Raw genomic sequence first — 15409 nt, forward strand, 5'->3', positions numbered from 1 at the left:
CGGGAAGATTCCCTAGGGAAGAAAATGGCTACCCACTCCAGTATTTTGGCCTAGAGAATTCCATGGACAGAGGAGCCTGGTGGGCTACAGTCCATGGAGTCACAAGGACTCAGACATGACTGAGCGACTAACATTGCAATAATTCTAACATTGGGTGCTGAGAACCTACACAAAGGTGATGGCAGAGAGCCCCAGGGTGTTACATTTGTACATTATATTTGCACATTAACTGAGCGTGTTCTTGATTGCTGGGAGGTCCCTGCTCCCCTGCAGCCACACCTCTCGTCTGGAGTTGTGACTGTCTCCTCCCCAGCTGCCAGCCCTCACTTCTACTCCCTCCCACTGTCTGTGTCTGATAACTACCCTCCTCCCACCCCGATCTTACAGTCTGCTGTGACTCAGTCCAACATGATCCCGCAGGAAGGCTCCCAAGAGCGGCCACACCAGATGGAGGAGGCCAGGGCACCATGGTTCAGTCTCTGATGTTCCAGCCCGGGGTTCAAATGCACACGTAGGAAGAGGTCTTCCTCCCAAGAGAAGCCCAACACTACAGGCACAGTGCCTCCATGGGCACCGGGCAAGAGCGCCTTAGTCCAGTGACTAAGACTCCACACCCCCAGTGCAGGGGGCCTGGGTTCAATCCCTGGTCAGGGAACTAGATCCCACATGCCTCAACTCAAGACACTGCATGCTGCAACAAAGACTGAAGATCCTGCGTGCCGTAACTAAGACCCAGTGCAGCCAAATAAATAATAATTTTTTTAAAAAAAGGGATCACTCCGCCCTTCTGAAGCAGTGACTGTGTTCAGTGCTTCTGACCAATGTTAGAAAACTGAAACACAAGCCCAAGGAGACCAGACCTATTATTCTTCAGAAGAAAACAAAAATCCAACACTGCATGTGAACTCTTCCAACATTTCTTCTGTTTTGTTTATTTATTTCTATTCTTTCCAGCTTTACCAAGACATAACTGTCGTGTCCAGTATTTCTTAGTGTCCCATCATCTTTGATTTAGGACATGTGGTCAGAAGTAGCTGTGAAATCTCAGGTTAGGCGCTTTGTGACAGCTGTTTGGAATCCTGCATATATGTAAAACCATGTACCAGGGCAGTGCAGATGCGGAAAGAAAAAATAAAGAGTAAAGTAAAATACAAAAAAGATCTTCACGACCCAGATAACCACGATGGTGTGATCACTCACCTAGAGCCAGACATCCTGGAATGCAAAATGAAGTGGGCCTTAGGAAGCATCACTATGAACAAAGCTAGTGGAGGTGATGGAATTCCAGTTGAGCTATTCCAAATCCTAAAAGATGATGCTGTGAAAGTGCTGCACTCAATATGCCAGCAAATTTGGAAAACTCAGCAGTGGCCACAGGACTGGAAAAGGTCAGTTTTCATTCCAATCCCAAAGAAAGGCAATGCCAAAGAATGCTTAAACTACCGCACAATTGCACTCATCTCACACGCTAGCAAAGCAATGTTCAAAGTTCTCCAAGCCAGGCTTCAACAGTAAGTAAACCATGAAATTCTAAATGTTCAAGCTGGATTTAGAAAAAGCAGAGGAACCAGAGATCAAACTGCCAACATCTGCTGGATCATCCAAAAAGCAAGAGAGTTCCAGAAAACATCTACCTCTGTTTACTGACTATGCCAAAGCCTTTGACTGTGTGCAAAAAACTGGAAAATTCCTCAAGAGATGGGAACATCAGACCATATTACCTGCCTCCTGAGAAATCTGTATGCAGGTTAAGAAGCAACAGAACTGGACATGGAACAACAGACTGGTTCCAAATTGGGAAAGGAGTACATCAAGGCTGTGTATTGTCACCCTGCTTATTTAACTTCTATGCAGAGTACATCACGTGAAATCCCAGGCTAGATGAAGCACAAGCTGGAATCAAGATTGCTGTGAGAAATATCAATAACCTCAGATATGCAGATGATAGCATCCTTATGGCAGAAAGCAAAGAACTAAAGAGCCTCATGATGAAAGTGAAAGGGGAGAGTGAAAAAGTTGGCTTAAAACTCAACATTCAAAAAACAAAGATCGTGGCCTCCAGTCCCATCACTTCATGGCAAAAAGTTGGGGAAACAGTGGAAACAGTGAGAGATTTTATTTTGGGGGGTCCAAAATCACTGCAGATGGTGATTGCAGCCATGAAATTAAAAGACACTTGCTCTTTGGAAGAAAAGCTCTGACCAACCTGGACAGCATAGCAGAAACATTACTTTGCCATGTCTAGTGATGTAAAGGTCCATCTAGTTAAAGCTATGGATTTTCCGGTAGTCACATATGGACATGAGCATTGGACTATAAAGAAAGCTGAATGCCGAAGAATTGATGCTTTTGAACTGTGGTGTTGGAGAAGACTCTTGAGAGTCCCTTGGACTGCAAGGAGATCAAACCAGTCCATCCTAAAGGAAATCAGTCCTGAATATTCATTGGAAGGACTGATGCTGAAGCTGAAACTCCAATATTTTGGCCACCTGATGTGAAGAACTGACCTTGATGCTGGGAAAGACTGAGGGCAGGAGGTGAAGGGAGTGACAGAGGATGAGATGGTTGGATGGCACCACCAACTTGATGGACATGAATTAGAGCAAGCTCCAGGAATTGGTGATGGACAGGTAAGCCTGGCGTACTGCAGTCCACGGGGTTGCAAAGAGTCAGACACAACTGAGCGACTGAACTGAACTGAAAGTAAAATAAAAAGTAAGGCATGTACATGAGGAGCCCAGGTTCCCATTCACCCCCAGACTTCAGACGGGGACTTCTTGGCAGTCCAGTGGTTAAGATTTCACCTTCTCGTGCAGCGGGACGCGGGTTCAATCCCTGGTCGGGGAACTAAGATCTCACATGCCATGAAGGCAAAATACCAAAACATAAAACAGAAGCGACATTGTAACAAATTCAGCAAAGACTTTAAAAATGGTCTACATCCAAAAAAAAAAAAAAACTTTTAAAAAACAAAATAAAACAGTAAAGGAACACCCTTCCAAATGAGCAGAGGGCAACTGCCTGAGGTCTAGGAGTGAACGAGAAGCTGGGCTCACCACACACAATGTAGCTCCTGAAAAGCCTGACACATCCCCTACAGCAGAGAGCAAACCTCATAGCCCACACGATTTTTCCCAAGCACACCAGACTTTTCTCTCTTCCCAGGGATACCAAATTGCCTTAAAGCAGCCGATGAGTGTCTGTCTGATTTATGACTCAGCTACCATGGCCTCTGGAAACTTTACTCTGTCTGACTCTGGTCCTGTGATTTTTGTTGTTTGTTCAGTCGCTAAGCCACGTCTGACCCTTTGTGACCCCATGGACTGCAGCACTCCAGGCTTCTCTGTCCTTCATCATCTCCCTGAGTTTGCTCAAACTCATGTCCATTGAATCGGTGATGCCATTCAACCATCTCATCCTCTGTCACTCCCTTCTCCTCCTGCCCTCAGTCTTTCCCAGCATCAGGGTCTTTTCCAGTGAGTCTGCTCTTTGCATCAGGTGGCCAAAGTACTGGAGCTTCAGCTTCAGCATCAGTCCTTCCATTGAATATTCAGGGTTGATCTCCTTTAGGATTGGCTGCTTTGATCGCCTTCCTGTCCAAAGGACTCTCAAGAGTCTTCTCCAGCACTAGAGTTCAAAAGCAACCATTCTTTGGCACTCAGCCTTCTTTATGGTCCGATTCTCACATCCGTACGTAACTATTGGAAAAACCATGGCTTTGACTATGAGGACCTTTGTTGGCAAGGTGATGTCTCTGCTCTTTAATACACTGTCTAGGTTTGTCACAGCTTTTCTTCCAAGGAGCAAGCATCTTTTAATCTCTCTATATTAAATCATGTCTTACGCACAATTTATTTAGAGATTCTGCAATGAATCCTTTAAGAAAAGAGCCTTCAAGCTTAAAAGTTTATATCCTGAGTCTATTTTTTATGCTGTATTTCATTTCAATGTTGGTTTCAGAGAACGAAAATGAAATCACCTGGGATGCCCTTTCTTTGAGGTGCAGGTGGCTGGTCACTCTGGGTGGCCGATCAGTGTCACTGAATCCCCATCGGCTGCCTGGCAGAGTGGGGAGCCAGGCTCTCTTGAGAGTGTGTGGCCTGGGAAATGTTTTCGCTTGCAACCTCGCAACCACCAGGTGGGCTGAGTGGAATTTGCTTCCTTATTTTGCAGATGGTAAACAGAAGCATGGAGAGATTTAAACAAGGTACAGCTAACAGATGGTTCAGACCTAAGTTCTCTGACTCTGAAAGCAAGGAAGCCAGGAAGTTCTGAATTCAGGATGGGGAGGGCAGTCCCATTTCCTGCCTGGGGCCAGGTCCCCCACGGGACACTGCAGTGGCCTCAGGAATGAGCTAAGGATGTGTACAGCTGTTGGCCCGGAACTGAGACCCCCAAGCCAGCAGCTGCCCTTCAGTCGCAGTGGAAGAAGACCAGAAAACCAAAGGAGGTGGGGAGCAGCTTCTTTCGACCCTAGGGTCTCCTGTACCCTCTGAAAGGAGGAAATTGCTCAGACACTCAGTAATGTCCAACTCTTTGTGACCCCATTGGCTGTAACCCGCCAGGCTCCTCTGTTCATGGGATTCTCCAGGTAAGAATACTGGAGTGGGATGCCACGCCCTTCTCCAGGGGATCTCCCCGACCTAGGGATGGAAACCATATCTCCTGCATCTCCGGCATTGGTAGGCAGATTCTTTATCACTAGCACCACTGCGGAAGCCCTTGAAAGGAGGAAAAAACAGTGGAAAACAACTAAGGAATGTCAGCAAGTACTCCACTGCAAAGGAGAAAGGACACGGTGGGACAAAAAAGGACGCTGAGGGTGAGGACCAGGGAAGTGGGATTTTGAAAGCCGCTAGAAGTGTAGACAAAAACTCTGAGCCAGGGTCCAGCTTATGGGTTCTGTCCTGAGGGTCACCTGTGAGACCCTGCATTTGTCCCAAAGAAGAGGATTCAAAGGAAGTGTTAGAGGAAGGCTCTAGAAGAGAGCCACTCCCACCCTCCCAGGCTGCTAACACACGAGGGGAAGAGAACAGTGATGGGTGAGGAAAGACCCTCTAGAAAGATGCATGAGCAATTCTGCGCCTTCAGAGCCCCAGAAGGAAAACAGCATGGGAAGCCTGTGGATTTTCAGTCAAAAGACAAACTGGCAAGTAAATAAAAGCCTATCGGGAACTTCCCTGATGGTCCAGTGGTTAAAAATCTGCCTTGTGATGCACGGGGCTCGGTTTTGATCCCTGGTCAGAGAACTGGGATCCTGCATACTGCACAGCGAAGCCAAAAATTTTGTTTAAAAAACAAAACCTGGGACTTCCCTGGTGGTCCAGTGGTTAAGATTCCATGCTTGCAATGCAGGAAGAGCAAGTTTGATCCCTGGATGGGGAACTAGGGATGCTTCGAGATGCGGCCAAACAAAAAGCTATGTGCACATTCAGGAACCATGATTCATTCTCTCTTCTTGCTGAATATCCATTGGACTTTTCCTAGGTTCTGCTCATCACGTCTCACCTGAGGGCGGTGGACCACTCAGTAGCCAGGTGCCCTTGAACTTGCCCACTGAGCCTCAACTGCCTTCTCTGCCAAAGAGGAAAACAATGCCTAGCCTTCCCATTGCATTTGGTTGTTGAAGGATAACAGCACTGATAATATCAACCTCTGTGTGGTGCTTGCTTACATCACACTGTGTGCATAGTGTTACTTGGTGTTACATAAATAGGGTACTCATATCAACTCATCTAATCCTCGAAACAGCCCTATGAGATTGTCCCCTTTATGCCTCTATTTTATAGAGAAGGAAACTGAGGCACAGAAGGTTCCAGAACTTGGTTTACATCACCCAACTGGTGAGCGGCAGAGGTGGGATCTGAACCCAGCCAACTGGCTCCAGAGTCCAGGCTCCTAACCTCTGTTATAAGACATGATGTCTGAAAGCACTGAACTGAGATGCTTTCTTAAATGAAAGATGCCATTCTCATCCCTGTTAGGACTACTCCCACGGGGCAGGATGGATTCCCAGATGGCGGTGCCGCCCCAGCCTCAGACCCACCACCCCACTGGTCGGGTGCCAGCCTCCTGGAGGAGCGGGAAGGCACAGCACCGACCACTCCCGGCTGCAGGACTGTCTTCCCGTATTCTTTTCCAAAGGAAAATGTCTGCTGCCAAAAGCAGGGTTTGTCTGTCTCCTGGAGACAGCGGTTGTCAGGTCCTGGGAGCAAGCAGGCATGTCAAAAATAGCAGCGCCGTAGACAGCTCGGCTGCAGGCTCCTTGGAGATGGTGGTTTCACTCTCGCCAAAGAGACAGGGTCTGTCTGCATTCCCTGCACCTGTGATGAAGGCCACTTAAGGCTCCAAGACATTTTCTAGGGCCAGGCAAAGAGTGTCCGCCGGGCGCGTGACAGACGAAAGGAAAACCCTCTCCATAGCAACAAGGATGAGGTCAGAGCCGTGCTCAAAAAAAAAAAGTCATAGATAAACCATGATGAAAAAGAATATTAAAAAGGATGTCTATATATGTATAACTGATCATTTTGCTGTACAGCAGAAATTAACACACTGTAAATCAACTATACTTCAATAAAATAATTTTTTTAATTGTCATAAATTCCACCAGGGCTAGGCCTCCAATAGCTAATGCTGATAGCCAAGGTTAGACCAGTATGGATGGCCAAGGTGAGATACCAGTATTGAGGTGTCTGCCTCTTTTTCTTTCTTGTTCTAAAAGAAGCAGTCACTCATTCTAGAAAACCTTTCCAAGGTACTCACTGATAGGTTTTCATCTCCTTCCTAGGGATGAGCACCAAGATAACTCACAAGGACCTACTTATAGCACAGGGCACTCTGCTCAATACTCCGTAATGACCTATGTGGGAAAAGAATCTTAAAAAATGAGTAGATATACATATAGGCATAGCTGAGTCACTTTGCTGTACACCTGAAATTAACACAACACTGTAAATCAAGTAGTCTCCAACAAAAAGGTTTTTTTAATATATGGAACAAAGAGGTGGCAAGAATGCCCTTCTCTAGGAGTTCAGAGCAAAGGGAGGGGAAAGAAATGACCGTCTCCAGCCCCGCAGGGACCTCAGGCCCAGATCAGGAAAGTGGTTCATCACGAGACATGATAACACAGGAACTAGGAGCCCATCTGTCTTCATTCCCAGTGGCTTGCATCTAGAGGCTCTCTCTCAGGAGAAGCCCCAAGCTCCAGCCCAATTCTGCCCCAAGAGAGCCTCGTACCCTGGGGCAGCCCGGCGTCAAGTGGGAGTGAGAGAGGAAATCCTTCAGTTTAAAGAATGGGTTTCTTTTCCTTCCCTAAGTGACCCTGACAAGCTAGAATTAGACCAAACTTTGCTTCCCCAGGCAATAACTCACAGTCAGAACCAATCAGAGCCGGCCCGGCAGGTTCCAGCCAGATTGTCCCAGGAGGACCGCGTTCCTTGGAAATCTATCTTGGCATTTATGGAGAGATGCCGGGGGACAAAACATTGCCAAAAGCAAGGGCTCAGCCAGCCGAGAGAAGGCATGATAAATAGCAGGACTGGAAGGTGTCACGTAAGGAAAAGCACCAAGGGCGGGGAGGGGAAGGAAGGGATCAGTGAGGGGAAGGCAAGTGAGAGCAGAGAGCAATGGCATCTGATGAGCACTCCAAGAGGAGGACTGGCTAAGGGAAGACCCTCACCCCCGCTTCTCCTGTTTTCTGAATGAGCCATAAGCCTGCGACACCCGATCAGCCACTGGAGGGTGGGGAGCAGATCAGGAGAATAACACCTTGGCCCCTGTGTAATTTCTCAAGGAACTCTGAGTTTCCAGGGAAACAGAGATGAGGTGGAATTTTCTGCATTTGTTTGTGAGGTTTTGCCAGTGAAGTATAAACCCCTTAGCTTTGGGTGGGTGGGGAGGAGCGGGGGCGGGGGGCGGGGGCAAGTTCATTGTCTTTGTGCTGTCACAAGTCACATCCAACGTGTTTATCCTAGTTCAAGACAAGCTGCCCAGGCTCTACATGGACTAGAAATGGCTTAGTCTGTCTTCAGAGCCAAAAGAAAGGAGCACGTCAATCCCACAATGGTCTCATTGTCAAAATTCAAAACAAAACAAATGGTTCCTAGCACTGGATGGGAGCAACATGAAAGCTCTCAAGTGTCCCCATGCGGCAGAGAAAAAAACTGTCATCCTTCTCGAATATGCAATCTGGTCCATCTTTAGAGAGGCTTAACGTCTAGATTCATAAAACCAAACCATCTCCCAGACAAGACATGAAACTCTGGGGTTATTAGCCTCATGTCACTCAAAAAAAAAAAAAAAAACAATTCAGTGACTTTTGTGAGTTAACTTATGAAGTACAACTGTCACTGCAATCCTCTTTTAGAAAATGTCCATTACCCTCATTGGAAAAGACCCTGATGCTGGGAAAGACTGAAGGCAGAAGGAGAAGGGGGCAGCAGAAGATGAGATGGTTGGATGGCATGACCAACTCCATGGGCATGAGTTTGAGCAAATTCCAGGAGACGGAGAAGGACAGGGAGACCTGGCATGCTGCAGTTCATGGGGTTGCAAAGGGTCGGACACAACTGAACAACCCTCCAAAAACCTAATATCCTGATACACGTGGGACTCAGTCTACATGACCTCCAGCAAAGAGATGCACAAAGAAAAAGCCTCCTTATAGACCGGTTGGTGAATCTCAAGCCATCTTTCTAAGGAGAGTCGTCCCCTGAACTTCACACCACTAGGATTTATGAACTCTGCTTTTGTTCTGTTTTCAGGATTTGAGAGAGACAGCTCTGAGAACCTTTGAGTGAATTCAGGGCATTCAGAAGGCCAGCCTTAAATTAAGGCTTTTTCTAGGTTAATTCCACTCTATGCTTTCCTCCTACATCCTCTTTCCTGTGTTTATTTCACTGTATCTATAGTGCATTGTCCGGAACTCTTCTGCAAGCTTCTCAAGGTTGGGGACCCAGAGTGAGCAGAGTCCAGTGCTACACAAGCGAAATATTTATCTGAAATATATGAGGTTCTCTTTCTTCTCTCCAACCCGCCTTCTCTATTTTCTACTTGCAGATTCAGGAAATTTCATCAGAGATGTTTTCTAAACCCACAGCAATCTCATCTTGCTTCAGAAACTCAGGACTCTGCCCCCAGAGGTGAGCACACTAGGACAGGATGCTGTACTGGCAGGAAAACAGAGAGTCCACCAGCTGGAGAACAACCTTCTGAGCAAACACCCAAGGTCACAGCCATCCTCGAATGCAAAGAGTGAGCCCCACTGAAATGCCCCAAGGTGCTCCCAGCTCCCGAGAAAGTGAGAGAAAGATGCACAAAGAAGGAAGAAGAGGTTCAAATGGCAGATGAGGGAAAGCCAGAAAGGTGAGAAGAAAGCAAGGCAGAGCAAGTGAGACTGCAGAGAAGAAGGAAGGGGGGGAAAATGCAGAGGAAAAGGGGGGGTGATTTAGAAGGGGGAGTGAAGGGAGATAGCAGTGTGCAAGCAGAAACAGAGGAGAGTAATATAGATGGAGACAGAAACACACGGAAAGAGAGAGAGCGAGGAGGCTGCTTAGGAAAGACAGTCAAAGGCTTCACTCTCCCCAGATGCACGCTCTCCCGCCCCCTTTCTGCCCCTCCCCACTCCTGTTCTCATTTGACCTGAAAGACTGAGCCAGAACGAAATTCCCCAGCAGCAGAACCTACCTCGGGTGCAAAGACGGCCAGCTGTCCCCTTCTCTCCTGGGGCTTCTCAGGCAGAAGGAATCCCCCCACGTCTCAGCTGAGCCTGACAGATCCAGGAAGACCTCTGGGAGCTCCTGCCGGCCCAAGTCAGGTGTAACAAAGACCTGAACCCCTCTGCTGACAGCTGTGAAAACGCCACCCCAGCTGTCACGGCGACATGGGGCACAGATTCCCTCGGTGCTCAGGGAACAAAATCCACATCAAGAGGCTCAGAGTCAAAGGGGGTCACTTGGCGAAATCCATCAGAGGAAGTAGGTCAGGTCACAGCCTCCCAGTTTGTCTTGGATGTCTTTAAGAAGAACCATCTATGAGGTCCCTCCCAGGAGCTAGACATTTCCTTGGGAAGAAGCATCATCTCTCTGTCTTAGAGCTGGGAGGGGCCGACGTGAGTGCTCCATGGTGCTATTATGGACTAAAACTAGTAGCAGCTGCCTCTTGAGAAGCTAGTCCCCTCCAAGGCCATTTCGAAAGAGAGAATATGGTCTAACTGGCAGTTGCCTAGCATTCAAGTTTCTGAAGACTCGAGTGAGATGAGATAGCTCCAGTGATGGGCTGGGGAAACCAGGAAGAAAGGTCCAGATAGGAAGCTTTGGGGATCTGCTTACCCTCATTTTCCAAAGGCCACACATCCCTGTCCCAGCCCTGCCAGCCCCTAAACAACGTTATGTGAGAGGCGTCCCCATTTCAGAAGCTGGGACTACATCGTCTCTCGTTCTCCCTGGCTGCCCAAATCAGAAGATAGAACAGTCTGGAAGGTTGCTACGGCAACCAGAATCCCCGGAGAGCCCAGCTCTTCATAAACCCTTTCCACTCGGGCATGCTCTGACTTGAAATGGTGAGGACGATGAAAACACACACACTCCCATTCTGAGAATGACACATCCATGTTTCAACATTCACTCTCAACATGAGCATCCCTTTTGCCTCTGGGTGGGCCTTCTCTTCCCCCCTCCCCCTGAACTGTCAGGAGTAATATTCCAGAACAGATGTGGAAAACTGGCACTTCATAGCCTCAGAGCAGGTGTGTGAATCATGAGCATTTTCTACTGCATTTCAGATTTGGAGAAGCCAAACTCCCAATCAAGATGGTGCTGGCCCTAAAAGGATGCCACTGAATCGCTCCAAAGAGCATCTTCCTTGCTGAAGGGGAAGAAGCAAAGAATAAGGCCCAGTTCAAGAGGCGAGGGAGGGATTTAAAAAGCTAAGGACCCAGAATGGCCTGGATGTGGGCTTTGGACCCAAAGCGGGAACCCTGGGAGGAGGCTTGGCCTATAGGACAGGGGGAAGCAGGGTAACGAGCTAGAAATCATTACAGAAGTTCACGCATTTGCATAGCATCACCCCCAGGATCCAAGCTGAGTTCCTGGGCCATTCCCCAAGAAGTGGGGGTGGGGGGACAGACATCAATGTTCCCATCAAATGGGTGGGGACACCGAGGCACAAAGTGGAACTGTGGCCCCCAAGTTACCCTGTAAAGTGCGGCAACATCCAGACACAGTGTCTCTCAAGAAAACCCTCAAGAGGCTGTACCTCGTAAGTTGGCTCTTCGAGAAAAGCTTTAGAAAAAAAAAATCTCATCAAGGAGTCTTAAAGCCTAGATTATAAAACTAAAAACATGTTAACAGTCCTTTCGGTTTCTGAACTGCACCCAGGAGAGCTCAGAACAGTACATCACAGTTGATCAAGGCAGCAAATGAATGGCAGTGCAAAGAGGAGAAAAAGGGGACGTGGGCAGGTGGTACAGGAAGAGCAATTCAGTTCACCATGGAAGAAGATGGCTCAGACCAGGTGGGGGCACCACCGGGCATCTCCCCGGTGACAGCCAACAGCTGCATCTCCAGGGCTGGAGCAGGACAATGTTTACCTGACTCAGCAAAAAAAAAAAAAAACAACCCTCTACCGGTGAGGCTGTCAGCAAAAGAACAATGCTTCTTCCTTACTCTAAACCGCCTGTCTCATTGCCCGCAAAATGCAAACAGAAACCCACGCTAGCATCCAATGTGTGCTTTTACCTGGCGGCAGATTTAAGCTGGAGTCTGCTTTAGCAAGCCTTCAGCTGCAAACCTAAGTCAGATTCCCAGGAAGAAGGATGGAAGGCTAGAGAGGGCTGGGGGAAGTGAGGGAAAGGAATTTGCTGTCAGCAAAAAGACTCCTCCACCGCTCTGAGATGGCACTGTCTAAGGGACACTGCTTCTCTAAGAAGTGGTCAGGCCAGGTACTTGGTTCCGTTCGGCCATTTCTTGCAGCTCCGTGGTTCCCCTTTGTCAGTTCCTCTGCACAGGAAGGCACCTGAACAGACAGAGTATTTGGCTCTGAGAAGGAGGAGCCTTCCTGGAAGCCAGAGAGTCAGGGGAATCAGAGTCGAGAAAGCTAAGTGGAGACCAGAGACTAACGTCTGTCGTGCCAGGTCACGCTAGAAGAATCCACTGGCCCTTTTGGTCCAGGACTGACCTCTCACGTCCTCCAAATGGCCAAGTGTCATCGTAGTTTCTCTAATTGCATCCAAGATTAGAGACAGATAACATATGTTCAGGCTGTGCAACTGAAGGCTCTCCTAAGGCTTCTCTGCAGAATGACCAGCCGACCTTACAGGGCACTGGAGGAAAACAACAGGATGAGTACTGTTTCTGTCCACCGGCTTCGGCTAGTTAGCATGTGGCCAGAAGCTACGATGGGAGGGTGCATGCCCCAAAGCCAAGGATGCTAAGGAGAAACAAGACCCAGGTATGCCTGGTTTCCAGCCTGTCGACGTCACTCTTCCTAGAGACATCACAAGTCCCAAACGTGAAAAATCAGAGTCTCGAGGGAAGGTCAGATGGAAATCTCATCCACGTGACATAAGATGGGCACGAATGGGTGGCACCATTAGAATTTCAAAAATGTCACTTAGATGGAGAAACCTGGGATGCTGCAGGGGTCAAGTAACAAGGCTGACAGTCCAGGTGTATGGTCCTGGCACCAACCACTGTGGGGTGAGGGAGTCAGGAGGTCACCTGGAGCTGGGGTGCGAGTAGTGGAGGATAAGAAGGGTCCCTACAGAAGGGTGTGTTTGGTGTCTTCCTTCCATGCAGGCACTGCCCGCATCCATCAAACCTCAGTGAGCATCCTTTTCTCTGCATACCCTCGATGTGGTGTGGGAAGGTAGCTGGGTCTCCGCTCCCGGGTGGCCTCTGAGAATTCAGGCTTGCCAAGTCCGCTGTCAGCTGCCTTCAGGTCCGGGGCAGGCTGCCCACAAGTGACGTGGGTATACTGCCCTTGCTCCTCCTGCTCTGTCTCTCGGTGGTAGAAGTAGTTGAAGTTAGAGACGATGACGGGCACGGGCAGGGCGATGGTGAGGACCCCAGCGATGGCACATAGCGAGCCCACGATCTTGCCCCCCACCGTCATGGGGTACATGTCCCCATAACCTACGGTGGTCATGGTGACCACCGCCCACCAGAAGGCATCTGGGATGCTGGGGAAGAGCGAATCGTCGTCGTCAGCCTCCGCGAAATAGACGGCGCTGGAGAAGAGGATGACCCCGATGAAGAGGAAGAAGATGAGCAGGCCCAGCTCCCGCATGGAGGCCTGCAGCGTCTTGCCCAGGATCTGCAGCCCCTTGGAGTGGCGTGACAGCTTGAAGATGCGGAACACGCGGACCAGGCGGATCACTCTGAGGATGGCCAGGGACATGGCCTGCTGCCCGTTCTGGCCGCCCCCACCAGTGGCCGACTGCTGCTCCTGCTGCTGCACCAGCTCGGTGCCCAGGGTGATGAAGTAGGGGAAGATGGCCACCAGGTCGATGATGTTCATGATGTTCCGGAAGAAGGCTGGCTTGCTAGGGCAGGCGGAGAAGCGCACCAGCAGCTCGAAGGTGAACCAGACGATGCACAGCGTCTCCACCAGAAAGAAGGGGTCGGTAAAGAAGGAGCCCCCGAGAGTACTTAGTGAGGATGAGCCCCCTGCCACCATTCCCCCGGGGGCGATGCCAGGATGGAAGGTATAGGAGTCACCTTCATCCTCCTCTTCCTCCTGACTGCCCCTGGACCCTGGGGAGACGCCGCCACCGTTGCTTCCACCTCGACCGTCTGCACGGAACTGGGGCAGCGTCTCCAGGCAGAAGATGACGATGGAGATGAGGATGACCAGGACGGAAACGATGGCGATGCCCCGGGCGGGCCCCGAGCTCTCCGGGTACTCGAAGAGCAGCCACACCTGGCGCTGGAAGGGCTGGGAGGGCAGCGGCTTCTCGTCCACGCCACCCTCGGGCAGGCAGCCCTCATCCTCGCGGAAGGCCGCCAGGGCCTCGTCCCCCAGCTGGTAGAAGCGGATCTCCTCCAGGAAAATGTCCAGCGGGACGTTGACCGGCCGGCGCAGCCGGCCCCCGGACTGGTAGTAGTAGAGGATGGCGTCGAAGCTGGGCCGGTTGCGGTCGAAGAAGTACTCGTTCCTCAGCGGGTCGAAGAAGCGGACGCGGCGGCCGGGGTCCCCCAGGAGCGTGTCCGGGAACAGCGACAGGGTGCGCAGCTGCGTCTCGAAGCGCAGCCCCGAGATGTTGATGACCAGCCGCTCGCTACTACAGCAGCCGCCGCCACCGCCGCCGGCCTCCGGGAAGTCTCCCGCATCCTGTTGCTCGCCCTCCGGCCCGCGGACCTCCCCCGGCGCCGCCAGCGTCAGGGATTTCTCCGATCGCATGTCCCCTCCGCGCTGCGCTCCCCGCCGCTAGGACGGCGCCCACTACACGACCACCACCCGGGCGCCGCGGCGCCTCCCAGCTCTCGGCGGCGCCCTCTTTGTAGGGTGGGGCTCGCAGTCCGACCCGGCGGCGGGTCCCTGAGTTCCGAAGCCCTGGTCTCTGCCGGGCTAGGTCTGGGGAGGCGACCAGGGCGTGGAGGGTTCGGCCCCGCGCCTCCAGGTATCCGCGCCGGATGCCAGATGGAGCTTGGAGTACCTGGAACCGCAGCCTGGCGCGTGTGCAGCTGGACGCCCGAAAAAGACGCGTGGCTTGGCCCCTCTCGCCCCGCCCCAGACTGGGCTCCGCGACGCGGGGGTCCGCCCTGGGTGTCAACACGTCCCAGCTCCCACGGCTCCAGACCCCCTGCCGCCGCTGGGACTCGTGCCCCAGATGTGCCTCCCTCCGACTCGGCCAAGACGCCCGGCGGGGCTCGGCCTCCGCCCAACGGCCACTGCGCGTTCCGCTGGCCAAGGTCGCCGTTCCCGCCGCCACGGCCGCCACCGCCTCCCTCCGAGCCGCGCCGCCGGCCTGCGAGAGGGGCCCTGGGGCCGCCCCGGAGGCCGGGGCGCGCGGACCCACCTCCCCAGCGCTCAAGCCTTCGCTGCAGCCGCCGCAACTGCAGCGGCTCGGCTCTCCGCTCTGCCCTTCCTTCCCAACACACTCTCTCCAAGTGACGTGGCAGGCCCCGCCTGCTGCCCCCTCCCACCCCACTCCCGCATGACACCCCTCGCCCGGCCAGGGGCTGCGCGAGCCCGGGCGCGGCGAGCAGAAGCACCCTAGCCTCTCCGGCAGTCTTTCCCGCGCTCTCCTGGCACGCCTCTCCCTTAAGCGCGTCCGCATCCACGGCCCTCTGAACAGGCGCTTATCCCCCTGCCACACCCCCCCGCCCCCGCAAACCGATTCTCCCTTTTCGGTTTGCGGAGTTGACCTGCGCAGTGCATTTCATCAATAAGAAAACACCCCGCCCCGCCA

At 51.4% G+C, this 15409-nt stretch overlaps 1 protein-coding gene across 5 annotated transcripts in view; it reads right to left on the reverse strand.

Moving 5' to 3' along the window:
• The window catches only part of KCNA6 (potassium voltage-gated channel subfamily A member 6), a 37226-nt gene extending 22294 nt beyond the window's left edge, over nucleotides 1–14932 (reverse strand). For 4 of the 5 annotated variants that reach the window (XM_070790264.1, XM_070790265.1, XM_070790266.1 and 1 more), the window contains exon 1: nucleotides 9685–14932. In XM_070790264.1, coding sequence (XP_070646365.1) covers nucleotides 12811–14397 — 1587 coding nt within the window. In that variant the 5' untranslated portion in view covers nucleotides 14398–14932 and the 3' untranslated portion in view covers nucleotides 9685–12810. The remainder of the gene's footprint in view (nucleotides 1–9684) is intronic. The other variant, XM_070790268.1, reaches the window with a different exon arrangement.
• Nucleotides 14933–15409: the final 477 nt, after the last annotated feature.

This window comes from Bos indicus, chromosome 5, assembly GCF_029378745.1.
Source record: "Bos indicus isolate NIAB-ARS_2022 breed Sahiwal x Tharparkar chromosome 5, NIAB-ARS_B.indTharparkar_mat_pri_1.0, whole genome shotgun sequence".
NCBI classification, from domain to species: Eukaryota; Metazoa; Chordata; class Mammalia; order Artiodactyla; family Bovidae; genus Bos; species Bos indicus.